We start from the raw sequence: 23,292 nt of genomic DNA on the forward strand, positions 1-23,292 counted from the left end.
TCGATCGCCACGGTCGCGTATCCAATAAAATGACTTAACTAGAGAAAGCGACAGCTAGATCGACCAATAAGGTGTCAAATCCCCCTACGTTCTGCAATGTCCAATCAGAGATCTAGTTCCGGGCTCAGAGGCGGAGCATCCGAGACTAGACCCAATGGAAGTCTCAATGGTGGGAGAGGCGGGACCAGACCTACAGACGCCGAAGCTGGGCGGGCACCGCAAAGGCCGGGAAGATGGCGGTCCTGGCACCTTTAATTGCTCTGGTGTATTCGGTGCCACGACTTTCACGATGGCTGGCCCGACCTTACTATCTTCTGTCAGCCCTGCTTTCTGTTGCATTCCTACTCGTGAGGAAGCTACCCCCTCTCTGCAACAGTCTCCCCACGCAACGCGAAGACGGCAACCCGTGTGACTTTGACTGGGTGAGCGGACCCCGCGACCTTCACTGTCCCTGTTCCCCGAGGTTGCATGCGGAGCCCCGAGGTTCACCTTTTTAAGGATACCTGAGGTTCCGAGCCTGTAGCGGACTTACAGATAGTTAGAATGTAGGGCCTGGACCGTCATCAAGCCTAAACCCTTTCATGCTTAATTAAGATGGGAAAACCGCCGGTGAACTTGCACAACAGCCTGGCTCTTAGGATTCTTGAGTCCAGGGTTCTTTCCATCTCACCATCCATGCTGGTCAACAGCTGTACCCAAACTCAACACGTGTGTAGTGTTACAGGGCTACCCATCATGTAAAGCCTCCTGAGCCAGCGAGATAAAGGAGGGTAGTAGTACTCCTGTTTTATTAATGGAGAAGTTGATCTCGGCGTGCTTAGATGAGTTAGGTTAGGCGAGTTGCCAAACTTGTCACTCATGAGTCAACTAGTGAGTGAATACGACCTGAAACAACTCTTTGGCCATAGTACCTGCACACTCCCATCAGCCGTCTCTTCAGTTAACATTTCCAGAGAGCACGCACTATCTGCTGGGCACTCTGCTGCATCCTGAGGATGCAGAAATGAACACAAGTGTTAGAGTTGTTGGAAAGAAATTGTAAAAAAAAAAAAAAAAAGAAAGAAAGAAAGAAAAAAAAAAAAAAAAAAAAAAAAAAAAAAAGAAAGAAAGAAAAAAAAATTGTAAAGAAATCTCTCGAGACGCTTGCTGTACTTGAGGAAGAGCAGAGAAAAATGAGTTGAAGCTCTGTGCTCTCTGCTCTACAGCTGCAGCTGTGTTCTGGGTGGGGAGGGGCAACCTGAGTTTTTGTCTTTTTCCCAGCCCCCAAAGTGAATCTTGACCTTTACTAGGACCCAGTCCCTTATTTTTATTCTCCATCCCTTGTTAATGCTTTCATACTTCCTCTGCCCTTCCCCAGTGTTACTGATAAGTTAGTTCAATTGTAGCCACGCGACTTCAGAAGTTCCTATTTTTATAGTGGTCCCCCCTTATGTGGGGCAGCTGGGGCGGTGGGTATTCATTGCAAGACCCCCAGTGGTTACCTGAAACCCTGGATAGTACCAAACCTTATATATGTTTATATATTTATGTGTGTTTATGTATATATATATATATATATATACACATATATATTTATTTATTTTTATATATATATGTTTTGTCCTATATATAGATACACACACACACACACACACAAACATATATACATATATATCTCTGATAAATCAATCTATAATTTAGATACAGTAAGAGATTAACAGCAATAAGTGATAGTAAATTAGAACAATTATAACAAAGTAACATAATGAAAATTATGTCATTGTGGTCTCTGTCTACCTCCCTTAAAATATCTTACTGTACTACACTCATCCTTCTGATGATGATATCAGATGATAAAGTGAGGTGACATGATGTGAGGTGAATGACATAGACATTGTAACATAGCATTAGACTACTGTGAGAAAAATCTGATATAATAGACAAATGATTGATTTCTTTCTTTTTTTAATTTAATTTAATTTATTTATTTATTTGACAGAGAGAGAGAGAGAGACAGCAAGAGAGGGAACACAAGCAGTGGGAGAGGGAGAAGTAGGCTTCCTGCCAAGCAAGGAGCCCAATGCAGGACTGGATCCCAGGATCCTGGGACCATGACCGGAGCCCAAGGCAGATGCTTAATGACCGAGCCACCCAGGCGCCCCAAATAATTGATTTCTTTAGATAAATTTGAGCTAATAAACATGGAAGGATTGATAAAATTTATTTTTTTAAGACTTTATTAGAGAACACAAGCATGGGGAGCAGCAGGCAGAGGGAGAAGCAGGCTCCCCAGTGAGTAAGGAGCCTGATGTGGGACTTGATCCCAGCACTCTGGGATCATGACCTGAGCCATAGGCAGACACTTAACCGACTGAACCACCCAGGAGTGTCAAGGATTGATAACATTTTAAAAGTTATTTAGCAGAGGTACTTGATTAGCTCAGTCAGTAGAGCATACAACCCTTGATCTCAGGGTCATGTGTTCAAGCCCCACATCATTGGGCATAGTGCTTACTAAAAACAAAAACAAGCAAACAAAAAAAAAAAACCCCAAACACCCAACCAACCAAATAAAAACAAAAGCATATGTCAACCCCTAATGAAATGATAAACCTAGGGAATGATCATCTGTGGATGCTGAAACCCTCAGATGAAAGGATTGGGTGTCCTCTGAAGGGAGGCAATAGGGAGTGTCTTAGCACCACCCATGATGTATTTCTGGCAAAAGATTTGGATTGCATTGTATTCAAGCCTCTAGATTTCATTGCCACTTTACAAGAAATATGGGTGATCGAAAACCATCATCAGAAGAACACATACCTTAAGTTAGCAAGCAGCCAAATCCAGAAAGTGGGAAAGTTAGGAGTACAAATGACTCAATGTCTTCAACAGATAAGTAGATTGGATTTTGTAAAAATGAAGAATAGATATTCTCTCTCTCTCTTTTTTTTTTTTTTAAGATTTTATTTATTTATTTGACAGAGAGATCACAAGCAGGCAGAGAGGCAGGCAGAGAGAGAGGAGGAAGCAGGCTCCCCGCTGAGCAGAGAGCCCGATGCGGGGCTCGATCCCAGGACTCCAAGACCATGACCTGAGCCGAAGGCAGCGGCTCAACCCACTGAGCCACCCAGGCGCCCCTCTCTTTTTTTTTTTTTAATATTTTATTTATTTATTTGACAGAGAGCACAAGCAGAGGGAGAAGTAGGCTCCCTGCTGAGCAAGGGAGCTTGATCCCAGGACCTTGGGACCATGACCTGAGCCGAAGGCAGATGCTTAATGACTGAGCCACCCAGGCACCCCAAGAATAGATTTTTTTTTTAAACATTTTATTTATTTATTGACAGAGATCACAACTAGGCAGAGAGGCAGGCAGAGAGAGGGTGGGGGAAGCAGGCTCCCTGCTGAGCAGAGAGCCTGATGTGGGGCTTTATCCCAGGACCCTGAGATCATGACCTGAGCGGAAGGCAGAGGCTTTACCCCACTGAGCCACCCAGGCACCCCAAGAATAGATGTTCTTTAGAGATAAAGGAAGATCAAAGAAACACATAAGCCAAATGCATTGCATAGATCTGGCTTGCTTGTTCCTGATTTGCACAAACTGCACAAAGACAATTTGAAATTATGGGTATCATTTGAATAAGGACCAAGTATTAAATGACAGTAAGGAATTATTGTGTTAAGTGTGAAATGGTATTTTGGTTTGTTAAAAAAAAAAAAGTCCCAGGGTGCCTGGCTCTGGCTGGCTCAGTTGGAAGACCATGTAGTTCTTTATCTTGGGGTTGTGAGTTTGAGCCTTTCATTGGACGTAGAGATTACTAAAACAAATAAACTTAAAAAGGCCGGGGTTGGGGGGGACATTTTTTTTTTTTTCTTTTCCTGGATATTCCTACTTTATTTTTGACTACATCATCACAAAGAAAGGCAGTGGGCGGTTAGGCATGCACTGGAGGGTGTGTGTGTATTCTAGGCAGGGAGGGGTTACACTTGTCATGGACAGCAGGCGCCCCGTCCCGGGACACCATGAGCTTGCTGCATGCTGATTCCAGCGCCAACACCAGCGTCAGGCTTGAGCAATGCAGCTAGCATGCTTTCTCCTCCGGGCGAACCGTGGGAAGGAGGTGGGCCGAGAGTGGGCGCCACGGGGACCGACAGAGGGACAGGGCTGGGGGGCAAGATGGCAGCCTGGAAGCCATTGGCCATCTTGGGGAAGGCGAAGAGGGGGGGGACTTCTTTTAAAAAAAAGTCCTTAGGGCACCTGGGTGGCTTAGTTGGTTAAGTATCCAACTCCTGATTTTGCTCAGGTCAACCTGAGCTTGCTTAAGATTATGTCTCTCCCTCTCTACCCTGCCCCCCCTTTTAAAAAAAAGTCCATGGGGCACCTGCGTGGCTCAGTGGGTTAAGCCTCTGCCTGGGCTTAGGTCATGATCTCAGGGTCCTGGGATGGAGCCCTGCATTGGGCTTTCTGCTCAGCAGGAAGCCTGCTTCCCCCTCTCTGTCTGCCTGCCTCTCTGCCTACCTGTGATCTCTCTCTCTCTCTCTGTCAAATAAATAAATAAAATCTTAAAAAAAAAGTTTCTATTAAAAAAGAAAGTCCTTATGTGTAAGAGATACACACTGAAGTTTAGAATTTGCTTTAAGTTTCTCCAAAAAAAGTGGGTAGCATAGATGAAAGGGAACCTTTTGCCAAATGTTACTGTTAAATCTGAGTAGAAGAGATTAAAGTATTGTAGGGGAGGAAAATTAATTTTTCCTCCACCTCTCCGAGGTCTTGGCTAAGACCCCTGTAATAAAAGATTAAAAACAAAAGACAAGTATATTAACATGTATATCTCATATATGCACTGGAGATACCCAGGGAAAATGAATTAACTCAGAGGTGGATTAGAACTCTGGCTTATGGGGCACCTAGGTGGCTCAGTGGGTTAAAGCTTCTGCTTTCGGCTCAGGTCACGGTCTCAGGGTCAGTGGGGAGCCTGCTTCCTCCTCTCTCTCTGCCTGCCTCTCTGACTACTTGTGATCTCTGTCTATCAAATAGATAATAAAATCTTAAAAAAAAAAAAACTCGGCTTATAGCATATCCTCAACAAAGAGCAATACATTTTTGGAGAAATGACCGGACAAAGGAAAGAAGTTTTAGGCTTCCAAGAACGGCAGACTGCCGGAAGGTAAAATAAGGTAGATAAAGACTCTTGTTTGTTTGGTTAGTTTCCTCTGGTGCTGTCTCCAGGCTGATAGGGTCTAAACTTGTCTCCCTTGATTAACTTTTGTCCTTCCTGGTAAGGGTTGGAGGAATACTTTTTTTTTTTTTTTTTTTTTTTAAGATTTTATCTATTTATTTGACAGAGAGATCACAAGCAGGCAGAGAGGCAGGCAGAGAGAAAGGAGGAAGCAGGCTCCCTGATGAGCAGAGAGCCCGATGTGGGGCTCCATCCCAGGACTCTGAGATCATGACCTGAGCTGAAGGCAGCGGCTTAACCCACTGAGCCACCCAGGCGCCCCTGGAGGAATACTTTTAAAAACTTATGTCTTGGGGCGCCTGGGTGGCTCAGTGGGTTAAAGCCTCTGCCTTCAGCTCAGGTCATGATCCCAGGGTCCTGGAATCGAGCCCCACATCAGGCTCTCTGCTCAGCGGGGAGCCTGCTTCTTCCTCTCTCTCTCTGCCTGCCTCTCTACCTACTTGTGGTCTCTCTCTCTGTCAAATAAATAAATAAAATCTTAAAAAAAAAAACAAAAACAAACAAAAAAACTTATGTCTTGCTTCGGGGCACCTGGGTGGCTCAGTCAGTTATTCTTGTGACTCTTGGTTTTGGCTCAGGGTTTTGAGATCCAGCCCATTGTGGGGCTCTGAGCCCAGTGCACAGTCTGCTTGAGATTCTCTTCCTCTCCTTCCCCTTCTGTCCCTCCCCATGCTTTTGAGCTTGCACACGCTTTCTCTCTCAAATAAATAAATAAAATCTAAAAAGAAAAAATTATGTCTTGCTTTTAGACAAATAGAGGGCAAGGAGCTTTTCTTGTATCTACTTCTTAATTGCTTTTAGGCTCAAAATTATTATGCAGAATAATCCAAAGTGGCATATTTGGGGGGGGGGGCACATTCTGCTACCTTCTAGTAGCCTATTTTTATGTATGTTTGAAATTTTCCATAATAAAAGGTTTAAAAACAAGGAACAAACATGCAGAACAACCAAAAGGGACTCTGCTTCATAGCGTTTGTCTGGAACCCAGGCTCCTTCTGCCTCCCCCTATGGCCGTAGGGTCATGCCATCATCAGCCAGCCAGCTGATGAGGACAGGAAACTGGAATGTGAGGACACACACCTGCTTACTGGCTGGCGCAGACGTGGCACATGGCTTCCACTCACATTCCACGCAGGAATACTAGTCATACAGTGCTCCTTCCGCTCAAGTAGACTGAGAATCCGGCTGCAGTATGCGCAGGAGGAAACGGAAACTGAGTTTGGAGTATATGTAGCCAGTCTTTGCCATTGACCCACTGTCTTTAGGCACTTTTCCTTTCACTCCTATGTTTGGTATCCTGCTTGACTACAGGTCCTTTTTTTTTTTTTTCTTTTAAGTTCATCTTTCCACATTTGTTAAATGCCAGCTCTCAATCCAACTTCATTTGTGAAAATGTGCTGCTTTCTGCTCTGAAATATTTAGTAAGATCTGTTGTATTCCCTAGCCCCCACTTTATATGTCTGTTGCTAAAGCCAGTTGATTACTTTTTGTTGGAAACTGATGCTAAAAACCCAGGACCTAAGGTCCCTGACTTCTAGCTGTAAATTGTGGTTGATTGGTTCTGTGTGAAATAGTGATCTGGGTTCCTGTACTGTAAACAGAAAGGTCTGGTAGGCCTCAGACCATCTAGACTGTAGTTGCCTTCCCTTCCCATGCTTTCTCCCACAGGGTCCTTGTTATGCATTACAGTCTTTACTCTTTGAAATTACCTTGTTTCTTTGAGGTGATTATTGCCTGTCTCACAGGCCTTAGAGTCTAGATAGAAAGTGAGAAAGAACTAAAAGCCCAAGGTACTGAGAAGGGCCTTCTAAAGTTCTGAGAGGCCCCCTTCAGCTCTCAAAGCCTATTAAAGGTGCATGGATTAGGGGCGCCTGGGTGGCTCAGTGAGTTAAAGCCTCTGCCTTCAGCTCAGGTCATGATCTCAGGGTCCTGGGATCAAGCCCCGCATCAAGCTCTCTGCTCAGTCAGAGGCCTGCTTCCCTTCCTCTCTCTCTGCCTGCCTCTCTGCCTACTTGTGATCTCTGTCAAATAAATAAATAAAATCTTTAAAAAAAAAAAAAAGATGCATGGATTAAACAATGAATATTGGATGGGAAAAGTTTTATTTTGTTTTATTTTGAGTTGGTAATACTGTCTTACAATATTATGTGGCTTTGGGCTTTATGCATTTCTTTCATACCCATTATTTCATTTACTCCTCACAGTAACATTTTGAAACAGATACTCTTCCACTGAGGAAACCAAAGCTCGGAAGTTAAGTGATCTGCCGAAGGGCACCAGCCAGTTTGTGGCAGGGTAGAACCGGACTGGTGGTGTTCCCACTACATGTTCGCCAACTCCAGTTATTCTTTGCTGGTACCATCTTCAATTTGGGTCTCTGTTGGTTTTTAGTCCGTATTTGGCTCCCTTCCCCACCCAAAGTGTCTGTGTTTATGGCCTTCCCGTCACTTTGATTCTGTTCCAGAGAGAAGTGGAGATCCTGATGTTCCTCAGTGCCATTGTGATGATGAAGAACCGCAGATCCAGTAAGTTTAGCCTGCGCCTCAGTTTCTCCAGCTCAGGCCACATGCCCTCCGGAGCTGCTTTCATCCTTGTTAGGAGAGGGGCATTATCTGGTGACTGAGTCCCTCACTCCATGCCAGGGCTGAATTTGATCTTGGACTTTTATCCTCTTCCTCCTCTCCCATTTCGAAGTACCACAGGAAGAGTGACAAACAGGATATAGGAGCATGCTGCCTAGCCTGACCTGTGACCTCTTTGTGTTTCAGTCACTGTGGAGCAACATATAGGCAACATCTTCATGTTTAGTAAAGTGGCCAATGCAATTCTTTTCTTCCGTCTGGATATTCGCATGGGCCTGCTTTACATCACACTCTGCATAGGTAAGGAGATCAGTTGTGGGAACCAAATTCCAACCCCAGATCGGTCTCTCCATACCCTTCTTCCATATCTTTTACCTGATTAATTATGTATGTGGCTCAGGTGATAAGAATCTACAGAAACTTTAAGAAGAAGGGAATGTGTCAGTGGTCTGCATATGTCCACAACACATATTCTTGGGGGCCTAAAATCTTTGAGTCAATTTGGAAGTAAATCTCCTGCTGTAGGCCTTATATGTTTCCTCTGACATCTGTTTTCCATGTTTAGTGTTCCTGATGACATGTAAACCTCCTCTGTATATGGGCCCTGAGTACATCAAGTACTTCAGTGATAAAACCATTGATGTGAGTTCTCTTCCTCTCTCCTTGTTTCTTGTGTCCTTTGTGGGTGTTTTTGTAGTTGTGCTTTTTACTCACTAGGAGGAGTAACTGCTTCAGATTGGAAGTCAAGGTGGTTTGTTTCAGGAGTGAGAGAGGGGAGGGAAAGCCAGGGTGAGGAATTAGATGCTCAAGTCTGAACCTTTCTGGAAGCCTTTGTGATTCAGCTCACTGGTTCTTTCCTGTGTGTGGCAGGAAGAACTAGAGCGGGACAAGAGGGTCACTTGGATTGTGGAATTCTTTGCCAATTGGTCTAATGACTGCCAGTCGTTCGCTCCTATCTATGCTGACCTCTCCCTCAAGTGAGTACTGTATGGGGAGGGATGACGGAAGCAGAGGTGCTGTGCTTTCCCTCTCATTGTTTTTGGCCTTTATTTCTCACATTGCAACCAAAGGCGTTTTCCCCCCTCCCTAAATATTTGTATTTCCACTTCCCTTGACCCACTCTCTTCTTTCCTTATGTAAATAATATATTTTTCTTAGGTACAACTGTACAGGACTAAATTTTGGGAAGGTGGACGTTGGACGCTATACTGATGTTAGTACACGGTATGTAAGGGCCTAGACAGAGGGCCTAGCAGTAAATCACTTGCAGTGATGTGGACAGATCCATTTATAGAGTCCTTTCTGGGTCCTGTAGGTACAAAGTGAGCACGTCGCCCCTCACCAAGCAGCTCCCCACCCTGATCCTATTCCAAGGTGGCAAGGAGGTCATGCGGCGGCCACAGATTGACAAGAAAGGACGAGCTGTCTCTTGGACCTTCTCTGAGGTATCTGAAAGAGTGAGCGAGTGGTTTGGAGAAGAGTGTAGAACAGTGGTCCGCTTTGGAGTCCAACCTAGGTTTGATTCCTGGCTCTGCTGCTTGGCCCACTAGTTTTGAGGGTGTGGACTAGTTACGGGCTTTCATTCATGAATTCACTCAGCAAATTTGTTGTGCTTCTACCATGTGTCAGAACTCCTAGCACAGGGGAACAGTTATTAGTTAAGATTCGGTCTCAAGAGCCCTTGTCAGTATAGTCTGTAGACCTGAGGTTACTTAGCAGAAAATTGAAGAGAGTAACACTTGGATCACAGGGTTGTTTTGTAGAGGATATTAAATAATGTAGCTGTAATTCTTGGCACAGGGATGATCGCATAATGGGTACTTAACTGTACAGGGTTGACTCTTCCAGGTACCCAAAAAAGGAGAGTTAGAATAGATTTCTGTCCTTTTCTTCCTTTTTTCCTAGACTGTCTATGTCTAAGTGTCTGAATACTTCTTACTTCCTAGTAAGGACTGTCCCACCAGAACCCTGATGTGCGTATGTACCTCTTTTGTGCAGGAGAACGTGATCCGAGAATTCAACTTGAATGAATTGTATCAACGGGCCAAGAAGCTATCAAAGGGTGGAGATAATACCCTTGAGGAGCGGCCTGTGGCCTCAAACCCCATGGAAGTACCAGATGGGGAAAGCAAGAAGGACAAATAGAATCCCTGCCTTGTCAGTGCTTCCTCACCTCTGAGGCCCAGCCCCTCCTGTAACCACAAGCCTTGTGTGAGGCCTGGGCCTTTTATTTATGTTTTCTCCTTTGGCTATCCCTGAGTGGGGCAGGGTGCTGCTTCTGATTTTAAAGAGGCTTCCAGGGAATTGACAGGCACCCTCCAGGATGGCCTCCACTGCTGTGACCAACTTTCACTGGAAGAAGGGAGAAATCTGCCATGGATGAGGAAATGCTTTCCCTCCGAGCTTGGGTCAGTTATCAGTTCTTGTCCATCACTCACATGTCTCCAACATGCTGTGTGTTCATCCCTCCTCTTAGTGGACCTACACAGTCTGCTTAGATTATATTCAACCCAGCAGAAGATGCCTGTGTATGGAGTCTGCGCTAGGACTTTTCCCTCAAGGACCCTTGCTTCTCTAGGCAGTTCTGGCTTGGTCTGTGGCCTTCATTAAAAAGTATAAGGCTAATTTTGTCACTGGTCCCAAGGAGGCACCTTTAACCACAGAGGGTACTCATCGAAGATAATATTGCATAATCCCCTTATTTTTTGGAGTTTGGGAGGAAGGGGAATAGGTTTGAGACATTCCTTTGTGTGGTGGGGCCTCCCAGAGAAAGCCCTTGGGCAGGAATGGGGTTTCACTTATTCCCTACTCCTAACGCCCAGTTGATTGTTTTCCATAATAAAGAAACTGGGATTTCCTTCTGTTTGTGCCTTTGTGTGTTCCTCGCCTATTAGAAAAGCCTGGCCATTGCTGAGGAAGCGCCTATCCTCCTCAACTTCAAAGGCCAAACTGATGAGTTTCTCCAACTGCCCGGCAATGGTCCCCAGGATCAGGGAGTTTAGTTACCTGAATCCCAGAGTACTGACCTCACCGAGTTAGGCTATGGGTTTGGTTTGGGATTGGGCCGCGGTTTCCAGGGAGCGGGGGTGGTTTGTCTGTCGTGGTCCAAGCTATTTAGCCCGATGGAGGCTTGCAGAAACGCCTGTGTGAAGCCAAGGTTGTTTTAGAGCTGCCTAGTCCGCGCCCCTCCGCAAGCGCGGGTGGTTCGGTCTGGGGCTTCTTGTAGCTCCCCTCCGCCACGGGCAGAGTGGTTGTGCCCTAGGGAGCGCCCCCCCCCCCCGCCCCTCCGCGAGCAGAGTGGTTCTGTCCAGAGAGGGCCGCCCCCCCCGTCCGCGGGCCGAGTGGTTGTGCCCAGGGAGAACGCCCCCAGACCACGTGCGCGCCGGGCCACGCTCTGCGCAGCTAGGGAGACGCTTTGTCCCGGCGGCGGGCTTCCGGGCCTGTGACTTGGAGCTCGGAGCGGTGTTGGCCGGACCCCTATTCACGCCCAGGCCGGCTCGGCTCCCGGCAGGGCTCCGGGCGCCATGGCTTCTCGTGGGAGAAAGCGGAAGGCCGAGGTGGCGGTGGTCGCGGCAGCTGCGAAACAGGAGAGGCCGGCGAAGGCAGCGGAGGCGACCGTCGTGATCGAGCATTGGTGAGGGGCCTGGAGAGGCCCGGGGAGGCGGACTAGGGCGTCGCAGGCCAAGGCCCCAGGCTCTGACCTTCCCCGTCTCTCTCTAGCACGAGCTGACGCGTCTACGGGCGCAACGCCGCGGCCCTGAGCCAGGCGCTGCGCCTGGAGACCCCGGAGCTTCCGGTGGAGGTGAACCCTGCTAAGCCCCGGAGGGGCAGCTTCGAGGTGACGCTGCTGCGCCCAGACGGCAGCAGTGAGTGGGGGCCCGGGAGCAGGCGGGAGGCGCTGGTCTCAGACCGTGGGTACCTCGGCATTTGGGGGACGTGCTGGTGCATTCCAAAGTGACTTGGCTTTATTGGTCTTTTCCCAGGTGTGGAGCTCTGGACTGGGATTAAGAAGGGGCCCCCACGCAAACTGAAGTTCCCGGAGCCTCAAGAGGTGGTGAAGGAGCTGAAGAAGCACCTTTCGTAGGGTGTTTTGGATAGAAGTCCTCAACGCTGAGGTTTGAAGGGGGCTTGGGTGGATTTGGGGTATTTGTGAAGCAGCCCTCATTTCACACACGATCTATAACTTCTTTTCTTGCTCAGAATTTCCCCTTTGCTCCTGGGTAGGAAAACTAGAACTCGGCAGTAAAATTATTTCCTGTTGGTGTGCCATTTGCTAATTGGTTGCATGTTTTTGAGCTAAGTTAAAGGGTGCTGATGGTAATGTGAATGACTGTAGAAATGCAATTTGCGCCCTTTGAAGATGTGGATTATTGCCCTGGGTTGGGGTATGGGCCCTTTTTGTTTCCGTTAGATGTATTTTGCACACCTGATGGCAGTTGTTTTGTTTCTTAAAGCTGGTGGTGTAAATTCCCACTGGTTTCCTCGTTTGGGAGTTAAAGTTATTGACACTTGTTTTTGCTATTTTACCCTTTTGTACTGGCCAGAATTTTTGTGTAACCTCATGTGTGCTTATCCCTACCCTACCTTTCTGTGTTTTTTGTTTCGTTTCTAGTATGTTTTCTGTTAATCCCATGTGAAAACTGCAGTAGTATCCCTCATGGCCCCAAGGATTTGACTGGTCTTTATCTCTAGTCCTTGGACATGTTGTCAGGCACTTGATATGCTGAGTAAAATGGGGGAGGATGCAATTCTTGAATTCTCCTTGGTTTGTGGGTTCTGGGGTGGGGGGTACAGCTTCCTCAGGCTTTTGGATTGCCTGGACCCTTTCTCTAACCTTTTTTTTCCCCTTGTCATGTTTACAGCTTCCTGTCTCTGGTGATGTTGGAGCATTTATGATGGAACATGGCCAAACTTTAGTCATGTACCTGAAGTCGTGGTTTCTTCCCCTCCAGAAAGGATGGTTCACTTGTGAGGCAACCTGCTAGTAAGGCATTGAACAGTTGTTGGATTTGGTTCAATAAAAGTTGAAATAAAGTGTTTGAATAATAAAGTAAAACTTAATCTTGTGATAAAAAATGGACAAAACCAGCTATTTGTGGGATTGGCTCCCTTTGTATTTTTTTCATATTCTGAGGTCACAAATTAACCTGGAGCTCCTAGGTTCTCTGGTGGATCATGTGAAATACTTGCAAAAACTGTGGGGGGGAAAAAAAGCAAATAATTTATTTTTTTAAAAAAGCATCTATCTTTTTCAACTCACTTCTTGGAAGTGATGATGGAAGTTATGTCTCTTTGGCCCCTGCAAGGGTCTGGCTAGACCTCCCATATTGGACTAAATAAGCCACACATTAGGTATGGGAACATGTCCTGTTAGTCGTACCCACTTGTTACACCCCAGCACTGTTTCACACCTTCTAAAATACATTATGTTTTGTAGAGGGTATTCTTTCTCATTTATTACTGAATTAGCAGATGCCTCCTAACTTAGGAGACGTGGTGCTGGTTGTTACTTATGATCCAGTAGAGTTGGGGACCACACAGTTTATCGTTTCACTTGTTTATCACTAACTGGAAAATAGATTACAATGAAATAAGATGGTTCAAGTTCATAATTTTGTACCTATGGTACTATTTTTGCCTGGCTCCCAAAGCCTGGGAAGGAGAAGAGGGGACCTTAAGAGAGCTAAGAGTACACCTGCCTCTTTTGCTAAGAGGACAGGGCCTATGCTAGCCTCTGTCAATAGACCTTTCGCTAGCCAACATTTCCCACCCTCCCATTGCCCCTAACCTACTTCTTGTTCTACGTTAGTATGTCCACTTCTGTGTCTGACTCTGAGGAAGGGTCGGGCCACACAGAGGGAATACCAGTGGGCACCAGCCTCCCCTCTGATGTCCAGTCCACCACATCAATTTCTTCCTCTTCGGAGCTGGCAGGAAGCGGGTCCAACAACTCAGAGTTGTCAGGTACCTCCTTGCCCGCCTCTGGAGCAGAATACAACACCTCATCCATACTTAGGGACACTTCTGGCCCAGTGTCCATCCAGTTTGAACAGGGAGGTGAGAGGTCCTCATAGGACCTTTGGGGGTCAAGAGAGTCAATATGAAGCTTATCTCTCCGACCATCCAATGGTTGGGAACTGGTAATTTCCAGATCTGGAGTCCAGGAACCTCCTACTGAAAGTACCTCCCCTTCACTCACCTCAGAGGGTATGACAAGGGGGCTAAGGGACTCAATTGGCTCTTTGTTCTCACCAACAGGTTCCTTTTCCAGTCCTGTGAGCTCCCTTGGCCAGAGTTCCAAGTCTGGCAAACACCATTCTTCCCCTTCGATCCAGTTCTTTCCTGTTTCTGTCAGGTGATAGCTAGGGGTCCTGCAGCCCTCTGCTCCAGGACTTTGCAGAGACCCTATGGGGGGCTCAATGTCTGAGCCACACAGCATGAAGTCCAGGATCTCCTCCAGCTCACTGGTGGCAGCAGCAGTCGTGATGCGGTACTCCTCGGCTTCGCAGGGCTGCCCCAGCAGGGCTGTGTCAAATGCATAGGGCTCTCTGCAGTCTATATCCAACCCAGGTTCCTTCCCTATCAGTTCTGGACTGGACCCGAACTCAGACTTCACCACTGGGTGGTCTGGGGAGTGGCTAGCAGAAAGCAGAATGTCTTGGAGTCTAGAGCACAAGGGGGAATCCTGACATAGTTCTACCTGAGCAGATGACAGTCCCTGCTCTTTATGTGAGGATGGCTGAGTACTCGCAGTCCCTTCTGAGTGTTGAGCTTCTGGGATCTGAGGGCTGTCTTGAGAGTTTTTGAGGGGAGGCTCTTGTACCACCTCCCAGCATGTCCCATTGACAATCTTCCGAAGTTTCACTCTTCCAACTTGCCCCTCTTCTACAGAGTCTGGGTTCGGTGCCCTGACTTCAGGGCTCCGCTTCTTGCTCCCACCTGTCTTCCCAAGGCCAGATGGGCTTGGGATGCTCTGTAGAGGACTAGCTCTCCCTGGTTTCTCCTTGTCTTCTGGTACTTTATTTATACTCTTCTGCCGCCAAAGGCGCCGGCCAGGGGCTGTGGGTACTGAGGTGGGTCTGCTTACCATGCTAGAAGGCTTGGATGTACAGATATCAGGAGACGGCTTTGAGCGACTCAGTCTGATCTTTCTGGGCAAGAGCCGCTCATCCACAGAAGGGTACATACTGGGTGGAGAAAGTGCTGTAGGAACAATGGCAGGGTCACTCTTGTTCTCTCTTGGTCCCTGACTGTGGCTTGATGGTGAAGAGCTTTTTTCTTGTGGAGTTGGGCAAGCTCTGACCTTCTTCTTGAGCAGGCTGCCAGACAAGTTCTCTGCATTCTGTCGGTTGCTTTTCTCTAGGGGCCCCTCCTCCTTCCCTGAGGACTTCAATCTCACTGGCCCAAGAGGGCAAGGAGTCTGGGTCACGGGCAGTGGAGTCCGAGGGCGGCGGCTGGATGCCACCACCCTGGCAGAGATTGGTGCAGCCGCTGGAGGCTGTAAGCACTCCCTGTTCAGTCTTCGGCCCTGGGGAGCCTTCACCAACTTCCCACCCTCTAGCTGAAGGGATTCTAGCTCAGATACACGGAGCTGACGGGCAGCAGAAAGCACATCCTGGGCTTCTTCTCGAGATACTTCCATCTCTGAGGTATATAAGAAGTCCACCAGCTTCCTGAGTGTCCTGATCTTCAAGCCCCCCAGCTCCAGCACCACCTTCCGACCCTGAGCTGGCCTCTCCCGCTCCAGGCGCTCTGTGAAGAAGGGGCTGCAGGCAGACAAGATGCAGCAATGAGCTGGGACTGCCTCACCTGGAAGGAAATCCAAACACTTTATCTTAAGCAAACTGGCATGTTCATGGGCTGAGCAGAGTCTTTACTACCCAAATGTGCTGCTCTTTCTCTCAGTTTTCCTCCATGGAAGTTCAAATAGGAGAAATCTGTTCCTTCTGTCCGCCTGGAACCTTCTGTCATTACCTAACTAACACCATTTTATCTTTCAAAATCTAGTTTAGGGGCTGCTGGGTGGCTTGGTTGACTGTCTGCCTTGGACTTCGGTCATGATCTCAGAGTTCTGGGATTGAGAGGCTCCCTGCTTAGCGGGGAATCTGCTTCCTCTCCTTTTGCACGCCTCCTCCCACCTGACCAACCACCACTCCCGCTCTCTCTCTCAAATAAATAAAATCTTAAAAACAAAACCCTGAAAATCTAATTTGGTCATTACTTCTTCAGAAAGCCTTTCCCCATCCCACGTCAAGTCTAGGTTAGGTGCTCCTGGGCACGGGGAGGTTCTCTAGCTGTCAGAGCACTTAGATATCCATATTTTAAGTGTCCACCTCCTTCACTGAAGTGAAGCTCTATGACTGAGACTATGCTCACAGAGGTATAACCCGCTGCTTGACAAAAAGGAGGAGTTCAGATTTTTTTTAGACTCACAGGAGAGTTTTAAAAATTTTACAGAAGCTGTTTTAGTAATAGAATGTGAGCTCTGGATGTAGACAATCAGGGTTCAATTCTCTCCTGACCCTCTTAGACACTACCCACCAGGCAGTGGTCTGTCCTCAGCCACCTTCCTTATGGGTACTTCCCTGGCAATCTCAGTCTCTCTCATGGCTTCAATTTCCAAAGGCTCACTGCTGACTCCCAGGTCCTACTTCTGCCCAAATACCTTTTTCCTGAGCCACTAAACATGCCATAGCCTGTATCAACCTTTCTAGAAAATGAACTCCGTTCCCTAACCCCAAAACCTCCCATTTCTTATATCCAGCTGCCCAAGCCTGGAAACTACAAGTCATCTTTGATTGTTCTCCTTTAACCACTGTATCTAATCAAACAGTGATTTTTATCTATTAATTTATTTTTAAAGATTTTATTTATTTGACAGAGAGAGAGATCACAAGCAGGCAGAGCAGCAGGCAGAGAGAGAGGGGAAAGTAAGTCTCCCCACCGAGCAGAGAGCCTGATGCGGGGCTTGATCCCAGGACCCTGAGATCATGACCTGAGCTGAAGGCAGAGACTTAACCCACTGAGCCACCTAGGTGCCCCTTATCTATTTATTTTTAAATATTTTTTTCTAATTTTTAAAACTTTAATATAGTTCAAATCAGTGGGCCAGGTTCACTTCAGCTCCTTCACTGCCAAACCCAGGGGGAGGGACTGCTTCAGTTTCTCTGCCTTCTCCTTGTCTATGATGACCAAGGTGTAAAGGTACCTTATGCGCCGAACTTTAAATTTCATATTATCCTTACTTTTCTTGATCTTGATGGATTTGGCATCCCTCACCTGGCCGTGAGCAGAAAGTCCTTGATTTCCTTGATTTTGCAAGGCATGGCTACGAAGAGACTGGGGAGTGCGCAGCCAGCACAGCAAGTGGCAAGGAGGATGGAAAAGCTAAAAATTTTTAGGTAACCTCTACACCCAACATGGGGCTCAAATTCAAAACCCTGAGATCAACAGCCACAGGCTCCACTGACTGAATCAGCCAGGCGCCCCTCAAACATTAATCTTAAAAAAAAAAAAGATACTATTTCTTGAATCCTTATTGCATGCCTTGTAATATACGAAGTCAGGGTTTTACCAGTATTCATTCATTTGCTCTTCACTGCAATCCTGTGAAGTAGCTGCTATTACAGATGAGTAAACCGTGGCATAGCTAAGTAACATACCCAACACAATTACACGGTTAGCAAGTCACAGGAAGAGGATTTGAACCCAGGGAGTTTCGTTACGAGCCTAAGCCCTTAACTACTCCAAGTTTTGTAAATTCTTTTTGTTTATAAACCATACATTTTTCCTCTATTCTCAATGTCTAGTTTTAGGCCACCATTCCCTCTCTGGATTCCAAAATGACCTCCTATCTGGGCTTAACAACAATCCAATAATTCTCATGCAGCCTAAGTGCTATTTTTAATGTAGGCATCTGATCATGACCTTCCTCTTAATATCTTTAAATACATTTCCTGGGCCCCCTGGGTGGCTCAGTCAGTTGAGTGTCTGACTCCAGGTCTCATTCTGGGTCATGATCTCGGAGTAATGGGATTGAGCCTTGCGGCAGGCTCCACACTCCGCAGGGAGTCTGCTTGAGATTCCCCCCTCTCCTCTGCCTCTCCCCGCTTGCACACACTCTCTTTCTAAAATAAATCTTTTTTTTTTTTAAAGATTTTATTTATTCATTTGACAGAGAGAGATCACAAGTAGGCAGAGAGGCAGGCAGAGAGAGAGGAGGAAGCAGGCTCCCTGCCAAGCAGAGAGCCAGATGCAAGCAGAGAGCCAGATGCGGGACTCCATCCCAGGACCACGAGATCATGACCCCAGCCGAAGGCCGAGGCTTAACCCACTGAGCGACCTAGGCGCCCTAAAATAAATAAATCTTAAACAAAATAAATACATTTCCCAATGTTCTGAGGATAAGACCTACTTCTTTGCACACTTCAGAACTCACATGTTGCTGCTAATTTCTCTCCCCGTATCTCTCATCAATACACTTCCTGGAGTCGCCCTCTAGCCATAGTGAACCACTCACAAATCTTTGGTTGCATCTACATCTCTGTACATGTTGTTCTCTCTGCCTGGGGAAATCTTTCCCCACTTCCTTCTACTCCTGTTTGTCCTCCAGATCTCCACTAAAAGGTTATTTTTTCCAAGAAAATCACCCTAACCTGTGTCCCCCAAGCTCCTCATGTCTGGGAAGGTGCCCCTCTCTTGTGCTCCTGTCTCAGCCTTTGCTTACTCCAGGGTTATTTATTATATTGCAGTTACTTGGATCCACTGTTATCTCAGGTTTCTCTCCCCTTTACGTGATTTCCGTATAAGAAGGGATTTTATCTTCATACAGTATATATGCCCATGCTTGTACACTGTTCTAACATACAACAGGCAATTGCTTTTTTTTAAAATTTTGAATTAAAGAATGAATCCCAACTCTGTACTTACTAAGAGAACGAACAGGTAAGACGATTAACTCCCTAAGCCTCAATTCATTCATCTGTAGAACTGGAACTATATCACATTATTTCACAAGACTATTGTAAGAATCAAATGAGACACTAGACAATATTGTATGTACTCTGCAAAGTACAGAGTGCTACACGATGTTGGTTGTCATAATCCCTTTTTATAAATGAAGAAACTGAGCTCCAGAGAGATGAAGTGAGACTTGGGCATTTGTCACTTAATTTCTAAGTAACAAAGCTAAGATTCTGACTCCTAGTCTTGGGCTTTTTATAGGATACCAGGCTCGGGGTGCCTGGGTGGCTCAGTTGGTTAGGGGTCCGACTCTTGATCTCAGCTCAGGTCTTAATCTTAGGGTCATGAGTTCAAGCCCCCCACTGGGCTCCACGCTGGGCATGGAGCCTACTTAAAAAACCAACAAAAATACATGATCGGGGCGCCTGGGTGCCTCAGTCGGTTAAAGCCTCTGCCTTCAGCTCAGGTCATGATCCCAGGGTCCTGGGATCGAGCCCCGCATCAGGCTCTCTGCTCAGCAGGGAGCCTGCTTCCCCCTCTCTCTCTGCCTGCCTCTCTGCCTACTTGTGATCTATCAAACAAATAAGTAAAATCTTAAAAAAAAATACATGATACCAGGCTCTACTTCATACTGACTGAACATTCCATGTATAAAGGAAAGGGGTGGAAATAAACTATATATTTTTAAGTCTAACAACAAACAACAAAAACCTTTAATTTGAAGATGAGAAAAATTAAGCAAAAGCTTGGCAAGAAAATGAGAATATATGCAATAGTATTGTCTAACATTTATATTGTGTTTAGTACATTAAAAGCATTGTTCTAGGGGCACCTGGCTGGCTCAGTGGGTTAAGCCTCTGCCTTCGGCTCAGGTCATGATTCCAGGGTCCTGGGATCGAGCCCCGCATCGGGCTCTCTGCTCAGCGGGGAGCCTGCTTCCCTCTCTCTCTCTGCCTGCCTCTCTGCCTACTTGTGATCTCTCTCTCTCTGTTAAATAAATAAATAAAATCAAAATTATTAAAAAAAATTGTTCTAAGTCCTGTGTGTATGTTAGCTCCATCTTCACAATCACCCTGTTACATTTTAATTATCCACCTTTCACAGAATTTCTACACTTAATAAACTTTACATTACTTCATTACTTTCTTTCTTTCTTTTTTTTTTTAAAGATTTTATTTACTGGGGCGCCCGGGTGGCTCAGTGGGTTAAGCCTCTGCCCTCAGCTCAGGTCATGATCTCGGGGTCCTGGGATTGAGCCCCACATCAGGCTCTCTGCTCAGCAGGGAGCCTGCTTCCCCCTCCCTCTCTGCCTGCGTCTCTGCCTACTTGTGCTCTCTCTCTCTCTGTCAAATAAATAAATAAAATCTTTAAAAAATTTTAAAAATAATGATTTTATTTAGTCACCTGAGAAAGAACCTAGGGGTGAGGGAGGGAGAAAGGGAGAAACAGACTCCCTGCTGAGCAGGGAAGAGTGGGACACAGGGCTCAATACCAGGACTCAGAGATCATGACCTGAGCCAAAGGCAGATGCTTACCCAACTGAGCCACCCAGGTGCCCCTCTACTTACATTTTTTTTTTAAAGATTTTATCTATTTATTTGACAGATCACAAGTAGGCAGAGAGAGGCAGGCAGAGAGAGAGGGGGGAAGCAGGCTCCCTGCCGAGCAGAGAGCCCGATGCGGGGCCGATCCCAGGACCCCGGGATCACGACCTGAGCTGAAGGCAGAGGCTTAACCCACTGAGCCACCCAGGGGCCCTCTACTTACATTTTTTGTGTGTGTGTGTGTGTGGTGATACCGCACTTTAATTTTTTTTTTTTTATTTTTTCATCTACTTACATTTCTTAAGAGAAAAAAAGCACAGTCTCATTTTCACTCTCAGAAACAGTAACTGTCCTAGAAACAAACAGCTTTACCAAATAACTTATAGTGCTCAAGGGTGATGGCACATTTTCTTGGTTTTGTGCTCTACTCCCTGGCCCTGAACTCATTTTATCATTCTATAGTGAGTATTCTTTTTTTTTTTTAAAGATTGTATTTATTTATTTGAGAGAGAGACAGTGAGAGAGAGCACGAGAGGTGAGAAGGTCAGAGAGAGAAGCCGACTCCCCATGTAGCTGGGAGCCCGATGTGGGACTCGATCCCGAGACTCCAGGATCCTGACCTGAGCCAAAGACAGCTGCTTAACCAACTGAGCCACCCAGGCGCCCTATAGTGAGTATTCTATAGTGACTTTTTTTTTTTTTAAAGATTTTATTTATTTGTCAGAGAGAGAGGGAGAGAGAGCGAGCACAGGCAGACAGAATGGCAGGCAGAGGGAGAAGCAGGCTCTCCGCTGAGCAAGGAGCCCGATGCGGGACTCAATCCCAGGACACTGGGATCATGACCTGAGCCGAAGGCAGCTGCTCAACCAACTGAGCCACCCAGGCGTCCCTCTATAGTGACTTTTTAATTGAGTCCGCACTAGTGTCTTACCTTCTGCCTGCAGAAGGACATCACAGAACACACCAGTCTGTTGCTGGTGATGAAGCTGCAGAAAAGCTAACCGGAGAAACCGGGGATTCCTGTATAGGATTTTGGAACTGGCAGGAGAGCACATGTTGGTCTCTTAACAAACTTTCTAGGTTTTCACAGATCAGATTCCTGTAGATGAGAAAGTGTATTTCAGAAGAATGCCTGTATCTAATTTGTTTTTCATTTTTGAAATGGTAGGAAAATCTTAAAAGTGGGAGATAATAGCCACGGACTGAGTTACCATAAGCCCAGAAATTGTGCCAAGGGTCTCTTAAGAATATCATAGTGGTTACATGTGGGAGCTTAGAAGCAAGGGTAGATTTGAATCTCAGCTCTGTTATTTATTAGCTTAGCTGTATAATCTCAAGCAATGACCTAACTTTTCTGAGTCTCACTTTTCTCATCTAGGAAGTGATAATGATAACAGTACTTACCCGGTGGAGCTGTTTTAAAGATTAAATGAGTCAATGCGGGTAAAATTGCTTAGCACCGCGAGTGTCTGACACATAACAACTATCACTTCTAAAATGGTAGCTATTGTTGTCCTCAAACCTTCTTCATTCACATTACCACTGAGACTCAACGCCTACGGTGCTGACAACTCGTATTCTTCCTGAGCAACACACTTCTGAGTTCCATAGGTATAAACCTCAATTTAACACTTCTAAAGAAACAACATTGAATAGACAATTCTCTAGGAAGTTGTACACACCTTCTTTTCTTTGAGCTCGCTCTATCACGCTAACCAGCAGAGGGTGCACAGTAAAGAAAAGCAGGTGCTGAACTTGGTGGGAAAAATCTCTCACAGAAATAAGGACACTGCCACCCTTGCTTCAGACGTTCTTGACCAAAGCGAGCCTAATACGGCCTGGGAATTGGCAAAGATTCTAGCCTTTAGGTTTGTCAGTCTGGTTAATCGACGGGCTAACAACGGAGAAGGCATAATTAAGCATTCTACCCTTCCTGATACAAGCTGGATATCCTGAATTCAGGCTTACTCCATTTCCAGCTTTTTTGCACTGAAACCCCCACACTCACTGCACAGGAAGGAACAGCTGGTGTTCCTTCCTTGGTATGCAGTTTTCTGTCAGGTGGCACCGAGGATCTGAACAGTTCCCGTCAAACTATTAGGAAAGAAAAGAGTGGAAGGGTTAATTAAGAAGGGGTAGGCTCAATTTCCATTTCAGCCAGAGAAATGGGGGCGGAGGGTGGCTGCTCTTGCAAGGTCCCAAACAGAGGCTCTGGGGAGGCTTCCCAACCCACCAGCACCCGGCCTTGCTCCCAGACCCAACCTGGAAGAGCTCTGCAGTCGGAGTTGCGCTCGCCGACGTCTTTGAGCTTGGGTCCTCTGTCCAGCCTGCCTTGCTTCCTCCCAAAGTCCAGCCTTGCGCGGGAAGGTTTAACAAAGCAGCTCAGGTGGGCCAGTGACCTGAGGGTTCCTCTCCCTGTCCAGAACGGAGGAATCGGGGTTGGCGGAGAAAGCTGGGCTTCAGGGAAGGCCCTGCAATGCTGGGCGTCCCGCACGCTCTGGCCGCCCTGGCCCAACTCCTTTGAAGAGAGAACTCTCGGCGCGAAGATTTCTGGGAATGGAGCGTGGGGTTCCCCGAGGCCCGAATTCAGGGCTCACCGTCACCACCACGCCCAGCCGCACGGGCTTTGCAGCCACCCCCTGTTGCCTTCGTACCGCTGCGGGCCCCCCCACCCTCCTGCACCGGGGCGTGGTGACAGCGAGGGCCTGAGGCCACGCGGCCCGCGCCAGCCACACACCTCGCGCCGCCGTCCTTGCGCAGTGCGCGTTGTGGGCCCGACGTCCTTCCTCCTCCCCCAGCCCTCAGTCTGACGTCTGCCTGAATACGTCATCCCCATTGGCCAAAGGCTCCTCGGACGACCAATCACAGGGAGAGGAGCACTTTGGGCGGGAGGCTAAGTCTCGAGGGACTTGAGGGCTAAGCCAAGGTAAGATGGTCGGGCGCCGAGAGGTAGGTGGGAAGAGCCTGCTCGGGAGGGATCCTTATAGA

At 46.9% G+C, this 23,292-nt stretch overlaps 3 protein-coding genes and 1 pseudogene across 4 annotated transcripts; 2 read left to right on the forward strand and 2 right to left on the reverse strand.

Moving 5' to 3' along the window:
- Positions 1-174: 174 nt before the first annotated feature.
- Positions 175-10,656, forward strand: TMX2 (thioredoxin related transmembrane protein 2). Of its 2 annotated transcripts, XM_047691263.1 has the most exons (8): positions 180-422; positions 7,681-7,741; positions 7,985-8,098; positions 8,364-8,440; positions 8,669-8,775; positions 8,957-9,022; positions 9,114-9,243; positions 9,797-10,656. In XM_047691263.1, exons 1-8 carry the CDS (start codon positions 234-236, stop codon positions 9,941-9,943), a joined length of 891 nt encoding a protein of 296 aa, XP_047547219.1. In that variant the 5' UTR covers positions 180-233; the 3' UTR covers positions 9,944-10,656. The 2 variants fall into 2 exon arrangements, with proteins under 2 accessions (XP_047547221.1, XP_047547219.1); XM_047691265.1 differs by lacking the exon at positions 9,797-10,656 and having other exon boundaries at positions 175-422; positions 8,957-9,011; positions 9,114-9,206.
- Positions 10,657-11,127: 471 nt separating this feature from the next.
- Positions 11,128-12,886, forward strand: SELENOH (selenoprotein H). The gene is made up of 4 exons (XM_047691267.1): positions 11,128-11,432; positions 11,519-11,664; positions 11,782-11,913; positions 12,661-12,886. The coding sequence occupies exons 1-3, from the start codon at positions 11,323-11,325 to the stop codon at positions 11,880-11,882; spliced, it is 357 nt and encodes a 118-aa protein (XP_047547223.1). The 5' UTR covers positions 11,128-11,322; the 3' UTR covers positions 11,883-11,913; positions 12,661-12,886.
- A 417-nt stretch (positions 12,887-13,303) lies between these two features.
- BTBD18 (BTB domain containing 18) lies at positions 13,304-23,046 on the reverse strand. The gene is made up of 3 exons (XM_047691262.1): positions 22,567-23,046; positions 21,236-21,403; positions 13,304-15,607 (listed from the first exon to the last, which is right to left on the reverse strand). The coding sequence occupies exons 2-3, from the start codon at positions 21,357-21,359 to the stop codon at positions 13,599-13,601; spliced, it is 2,133 nt and encodes a 710-aa protein (XP_047547218.1). The 5' UTR covers positions 21,360-21,403; positions 22,567-23,046; the 3' UTR covers positions 13,304-13,598.
- Positions 16,871-17,175, reverse strand: LOC125078483 (60S ribosomal protein L38-like; annotated as a pseudogene).
- Positions 23,047-23,292: the final 246 nt, after the last annotated feature.

This window comes from Lutra lutra, chromosome 10, assembly GCF_902655055.1.
Source record: "Lutra lutra chromosome 10, mLutLut1.2, whole genome shotgun sequence".
Lineage (NCBI taxonomy): Eukaryota > Metazoa > Chordata > Mammalia > Carnivora > Mustelidae > Lutra > Lutra lutra.